The sequence below is a fragment of the Aristolochia californica genome, unplaced genomic scaffold (genome assembly GCF_029961685.1).
Source record: "Aristolochia californica isolate CCGP_79_NKW_82.1479 unplaced genomic scaffold, dmAriCali1.0.hap1 SCAF_1, whole genome shotgun sequence".
Classification (NCBI taxonomy): Eukaryota; Viridiplantae; Streptophyta; class Magnoliopsida; order Piperales; family Aristolochiaceae; genus Aristolochia; species Aristolochia californica.
In genome coordinates, this window is record NW_027181770.1 from 9,846,697 (window position 1) to 9,853,671 (window position 6,975).

General features: G+C 37.8%; 1 protein-coding gene across 3 annotated transcripts; it reads right to left on the reverse strand.

Annotated features, from left to right (window-relative positions):
- Positions 1 to 1,776: 1,776 nt before the first annotated feature.
- LOC137959030 (mitochondrial import receptor subunit TOM9-2-like) lies at positions 1,777 to 5,719 on the reverse strand. 3 transcript variants are annotated; one of them, XM_068806313.1, is made up of 2 exons: positions 5,308 to 5,719; positions 1,777 to 2,061 (listed from the first exon to the last, which is right to left on the reverse strand). In XM_068806313.1, the coding sequence occupies exon 1, from the start codon at positions 5,638 to 5,640 to the stop codon at positions 5,314 to 5,316; it is 327 nt and encodes a 108-aa protein (XP_068662414.1). In that variant the 5' UTR covers positions 5,641 to 5,719; the 3' UTR covers positions 1,777 to 2,061; positions 5,308 to 5,313. The 3 variants fall into 3 exon arrangements, with proteins under 3 accessions (XP_068662414.1, XP_068662398.1, XP_068662406.1); XM_068806297.1 differs by having other exon boundaries at positions 1,777 to 2,067; XM_068806305.1 differs by having other exon boundaries at positions 1,777 to 2,067; positions 5,272 to 5,719.
- Positions 5,720 to 6,975: the final 1,256 nt, after the last annotated feature.

Sequence of the window (6,975 nt, forward strand, 5' to 3'; positions counted from 1 at the left end):
GTGTATATAGTTTTAGTTTTATGTTTGAACAATGTTTTAAATTTCCGAATGTTTGTAATACTTTGAACTCTACAGTATGATTTCTACAGTTATTGTTATATATGATATATACAGTAGTTGTTTCGATAAAAAATTATGTATTTCTTATTTTGTGATCTCTACAGTGTTAGTTCGTGTTGTATTTTAAATGTTTGATGTCAACAGTTTCTATTTATATTGTTCATTCCACATGTTTAATATATGATCTCTACAGTACATGTTTAGAATAATATCATTTGCTAATAGCATCAAAATAGTGTCAAAAAGGAATGAAGTTAGGTACTTAGTACTATTCGACTACGCTCTAAGGTAGAAAATGAATGAAATAGAGTTGTGCTCTACCTTACTGAAACAACTGAGGAGTTGCATCGGTTGACATGTACGACTTGGAGGTCTTTATCGAAATAGTGCCAAATAAGAACAAAGTTAGGTGCTTAGTAGTATTTGTCAATGCTTCAAGGTAGAAAACAAAACGGAGTTGTGCTCTACCCTGTTGAAGTAGCTGAGGAGCTGCATCGATTGACATGTACAACTTGGAGACCTCTGAAAACCGCGAAGTCGCTATGTGATTTAGCCCACTTGGTGGTTAGCTGGTAGAAATAGGGTCAAAACCCAAACAGTATTAAGTAGCAACATAAGTCAAGTTGGGCACATTAGAGACTATTAGGTTACTATTATGTGTTTAGGAGCATAATATCTTGAAAGTTTGGAATAATGGTTATATCAACTAAAATACCCGAGGTTACAAAACTATTGGTCCAAAGAGACTCACTCGCCAAAAGGACCGTTACCACTGGTTTAACAACGCCACATAACCTATTTCATTCAATCATGGTATTATTTAGAAGTGTAAGTTAATATTTTTAAATGGTATTAAGGCCTATAAACCCGAGACCGAGTCGGGTGTTGCATCCATGAGAACTCTCACTTGTGATGTGTGGCAAAGTATGATTCTCCACTCATGGGTGTTGGCATCCCTTAGGTAAGGATATCTGGCAGAGTTGATAGGTATTTTTTGCTGTTGCGCCCTCTTCTGTAAAATCATTGGAGCATTTATTGGCGAAACATTTTCATGTTCAGTATAAGTGCATCAAGCAGTCCATGAGCTAAGCAAACTGGCCTACGAGTTGCCCAACGCCTCCGGATGCTGGGACACATAAACAGTTTCCTGTAGAGAAGTGAAAGGCAGGAAAAAGTCACCGTCGGGGATGAATAAATAATACATGGTTTTGCTACGAGGCATTAAAAGTTCAACTTAGGCATTAAAATAGTAATTATCAATTACTAATTAGGTATTAAAAGGAACCCATAAATTACAATAATAATCAATATTTAGTCCTTCGTGACGTGTTTCAATAGAAGAAAAAAAGAGAAGCCACTGGAGTAGGACACATTTATTTTTTTCTTTCTTTTTTTTATATGAAAAAGGGCAAGTACACACCTGTTCAGGGCATGATTCACCAGCAACACTCCGAGGATGTGAGTTACACTTTGAGAGGTTGAGAGGTCCACTTTCGTTTCTCCATTTCCGAATGAAGACCCTCCTCCACAAATGGGAAGAGTAGCAACAGCCTCCGATCATCACCCTTCCTTCGCTCAACTCATTAAAAGATGAAACTACTCAGGTTGAGGTATTTGACGACAATCATTGCCACACTCCTGCATTTGGTTCTCACAAAGAAGAATAGAAAAGATGGCCGCATTCTCAGACCCTCGTGGCTCTACACAAAGTAAGAGTCTGTTTTTTTAATCTTTTTTCCTTTACTTCTTTAACAATGGTCCACACACAAGAAACCAAATCAAGGTGCTACAAGATTAAAAGTAAATCTCATGGGGAAGAAAGAACTTCCACGATTTAGGCAAGGCAACGTAAATTCGCTTTGGAAAACAAGCAAAATTGTATACAACAGCCAAATAATGCCGCTATTGCATAAAACAGAACCTGGATCTGAATCTTGGTAGCCTCCAATACCACTACGGATGCCTACGCACTTTGCCCCTCCATATGTTCTCCACATAAATCTGTACCTGCCATAAACACAACAATTGAACTCAGGGACTTGCAAAAACAAGGAACACTGTCTTACTATCTTAAGAGATGTTAGTAGGAGTCTGAAAAGATTTTTACACTACCCAAAGTTTACTAATCTAATGAAGAGGTGACAGCAGATATCTACAGTAACATCTAGTAAAAGTTAGACTAGACTAACACAACCTCTTTCTTCGTTTTGCTTCTTACATGGTAAGAAATCTCAGGTATCTTGTAAATTGGGTTGAGCTTTCTAGGGTTCACACAATTGTAGATTCAAACAAAAAAATCCCAGCTCCAAAAAGAGGCCCTCCAAAAGGAGAACAGAAAATATCTATGCTTCTAAAAGTTAGAAAGGGATAAAAAAGAAAAGAATCGAAATCAAGAAACTACTAGAAGGAAATCAGAATATTTAGCACCAAAGACACCCAAAATGCATGCAGAGCATGAACCCCATTAAAATTCAACCAAAAGAGAAGATATCAGACTTCTCTGATATGTAAAATGAACACCAAATAAAGGTGAAAGCTATTCAAAGACAGCTGTTAGACTAGCTATGGTTTACAATCCATAAGCTTCAGCTGTGAAGAATAGCATTCACAAAAATCAAGGAAAGGGGCAAAACTACGAAAGACAACATTGGGAACCAAAGTATTAAAAAATGATTAAGAGTGACTGTAAGTTCTGTAAACAAGAGAGGCTTGTTCCATATGGTTTGGAAATGTTTGAAGAGTGCAACAGACAGCAAGTAGAGGGAGCACAAAAAATATTGAGAGAAGCTGCAAAAAGATTGAAAAAGGCCAAAGTTACAATGTCATGGCACTCGATAGATTATAATGGCAAAAATAGTTCCAGTAGTTACAATAACCACATAGAGAAAAAAGGCTCTGGTAATGGTACATGTTTACTCAAAGAAAAGAAAAAATATTGGTGCATTCATCCAGTGTAATCCAAAACATGTCCTCAAAAAAAAAAGTCATTGCAATTAGAGCATGAGCGTACTTCTCTATTTCTACACTCTTCAAACATCAAACAAATTCTTCAATGATAGTAGGCCATAATCTAGAGCATCAAATTCCCACAACAAATCAAAATGTAATTTTGTAAAATACTGATAAAAACATTACAAAAATCTGCCACAATGTCACAAGTGTTGTCCTGATTGCACACCAATAATACAACAAAGGCAACACGACTGAAAATTGTTGCACTTAAATCAAGTCACCAAACACAACATAATATAATTCAGAATAACATTATGTTTAAGTCAATACCTATGGTGAGGGGTCAAGAGTAATTACATTACCTTCAACAAACCAAAACATGATTCTGTACAAAAACTGCTAAAATTCACCACAATGGTAGACAAGCAATTCAACACAGCCAACATGGATAAAAGTCTTGCTCAATACACATCACTATATTAGGTTTCTGTCACTCAAAACCAAATAACTTTTTTCCCCATGAAAAGAGAGGGATTTACTAATCCAGTGGTGTAACAGAAGACCACTCCAATCCAATCAGTATTAGTGTGAATGGAACCTCTTTACATGGGGAAGTCAGCTCCCATTCACTGTCTCTCAGTGATTGTATGGGACTAGAAAAACCCTTTCCAAATAAAATGACCTCATCTCATGGAACTGCAAATACTGATGGTGAGGTGAGCAATAAATACCTTATCAAAGAACCTTACCCCAAATCAGAAAGACAGACTAGAACACTAGAAGGCAGAGTCACCATTTGCAACTTCTTTTACATTGTCTATGACAAAAAGAGGCTGCTTCTTTCATCCTCACCATTTGTTATTGGCACAGTCTTGACAACTATATTAAACGTGATGAGTAAGTGATCCAAACATCAAATTGCTCAAGTACGTACTTCAATATGGCCAATCCAACAGTTTCTTTACTTAGGTTTATGCACAATTAGCCCAGCTAATCTGGTCCATATTTGGTTTACTTGTCCTTGATAGTTGGATCAAAATTAGAAAACTATGGAAGGCACCGTAAGTCTATGTAGTGAAGATGCGATTAAGTGGAAAAAAATATTATGTGGCTCGTCCTGTTAATTAATAAAAAGGACATCATCTTAAGCGACATGTGGCTGAAAAGTGCTAACAGTGGAGCCACATATTCTCTTAAACAACATCTAAGACTGTGACAGATCATGTCATGACCTTAATTCACTTTAAAATTTCCATTGGAAACTGAAAATTTACCCGTATCGAGGGGTGACATCCACTTCATCCAAGTGAGGAAGTGATGTCTTTTTCAATCAGCACTTCCTGGGAAGAGCAGTAATGGAATTAGGGACGACATTCGTTTTCTTCTTATAATGCTACTGTATTTAGATGCTGCACAGTAAAGTCAGTAAGGTGAAGCAAAACTCAAGTGCCTACTAAAGGAAGAGAAAGTGACATCCATGCACAAGTATATAAATTTCACATTCTGCTCGTACTATTAATTTGAAAAAAGGAGGGTGACATGTCCTCCTTAATCACAGCCTTAGACCCATCACTACTTTGCAACCACTAAAAAAAATCATTACTAACCTGACATAAGGTAGATTACCCTAAGAATTAATATTCACAGTCACTCTCAGGTCATTAATTTTCTGCCAACTATTAGATTCCAGGAGCTTCTTCCTCGTTTGCCCAATCCACTCGCTAGTTCACTTTTTCTTTCTTTTTTCCTTGAATATATCCTTGTAGGGGAACTCTTTTACAGAAAAAAAAAATATATTTTCACAGCTCCTTGCACATTTTTTTTCACTACAAACAGGGATTGAGGGTTTAGCTCCACTTGCCTTTTCAGCCATGTATTAGATTCCAGGAGCCTCTCCCTTGTTTGCCCAGTCCACTTGCTAGTTCACTTTTTCTTTCTTTTTTCTTGAATATATTCTTGTAGTGGAACTCTTTTAAAGAAAAACAAAAAAGATTCTCAGAGCTCCTTGCGTGCTTGTTTGCAGTACAAACAGGGATGGAGGGTGGAACTCCAAACCTCCAAGAAATTGAAGAGAACAACCCTACTGCGCAGGAAAAGGATTGTGTGCTAAAGTATAGCGTTCTCTAGGAAACAAAAATCAACAGAAGGTAGTATAGTCCGTAAAGAGAAAGGTACAAATAGAAACCCTAGGAAAACCCTAATAGAAAACAAAAATAGACCGACGAAAATAAACTGACGAGTATATATAAAAGAACTTACGAGATTAGGTAACAGAAATCCAGAAATCAACCGAACCTGATATTACTTGGGAGCAGGAGGAGCAGAAGAAGAAGCAAAGGAGGGCGTGCCGAGCAAGCTAGCCTGCTGCATTTCGAGCTCGTTCAACTGCTGCTCCCGGTCCATGGCAATAATGAGAGGAACGAAGAGGACGAGAAACGTCGTACCAGCGATCCACGCTGCGTTTCCGGTGCTTATGGCGAGCTTCTTCGCCACGAAAGTCGCATCGGTGGCGGCTTTCTTCCCACTCTGAACGATGGCAGAGTTGGAAACCCTAGCTAATATTCCCTCTTTCGACCTGCCACCGGATCCGGGAAGAGAAAGGGAAGGTCTCTTGCTCGAGGCCGCCATGTTTCAGCACAGGTAAAGACAGACTAGGGGCAGAGGAAGTAAAAGAGAGGAAAGCGGGGTTAGGGAATTGTGAATGAGTTGCTGCTGGCCTTTTACTTTTTCTTCTACAGGTTGCATAGGGAAAATAGAAGGACGCAAGTTGCGTTCAGTGGGCCAGACGGCTTGAGTCAGTTGTAAATTTGAAATGGCCCAGCCCATGACTTCATTACCTTCATAATTTTAATTGAAAAAATAGATACATTTAGAATTTTAATTTTAGCTATTTCAATTTTAGAAGCCTTTTCATTTAATTCATGGTAGTGAACGTGGTAGATCAGACTTTTTACTTGGTCAAGGATAAACTCCTACAGCTTCTATTGTATATCTTTTACTCCACGGTGAATAGAAAGAAGTATGAAATCATTGAAATCAGTTCCTTTATTCCTTACATGAAAATAATTGATGTCGACTATAAAAAGAGTTAAAACTTATCGATTAAGTGCCACTTTTTTTTATTACAGCCCTAAAATCCTCAAAAATATCAAGGAAGAAGGAAGAAGAAGCAAAAGAAAAGGTGGCACACGTGCGGATCCATGCACATGCATGGTGTAGAAGCTAAGGGTAGAAAAGGAAAAATAGCACTCAACGGGAAAAAAAAGTGGAAATAAAGCAAAAGTCAAGGATAAAAATGGGAATCCCAAGACGTCCAACCCTAATTCTTTCTTTGAAAGCTGAGAAGATAACACCTGAGGAGGTTCTTATTAAACTAGTATCAAAGTTGGAACTTTCCTTGAAGCCTCTATTATCAACATGGTCAGTACAAGAAGTATGAAGCTCCAATTATAAGAGGTGGTTGTTGTCTAAGAGTCTAACCAAGAAAACTTTAGCAATGGAGTCTCAAGTTTTAGAAGACAAGTACAATAATTGACCACCATGTTTCAAACTTTTTTTGGAAGAGAGGAATGCAAGCGTTCTTCCCTTCCTCAATAAGCCATGCATCATGAAACTTCAAACAAACCTATTTTTGGTAAGTTATCTTCCCTTCCACCATTAATCTTACTAACCCCTTCTCTTCCAAAAATTTTCCCTGCATCACAACCATTACATGACCACTCCAACCACATCCCTACTCTCTTATCCTCGGCCACCATATCTCACTTCCTATCCTCCTGACCATCCTCATGCTACATAATCTATTCCTGACCAACACTTCTCTCATCTCCCCAACTTACCTACTATTGAAAAGCAAGTATGAAAAAGTATTACACAACTTTCATAACAAAAAATATCATAGAGCCAGAATTAATATGGTGGAGTATTACAGGAGTCTCTGTTATGGTCCTGGGGTTAAATACA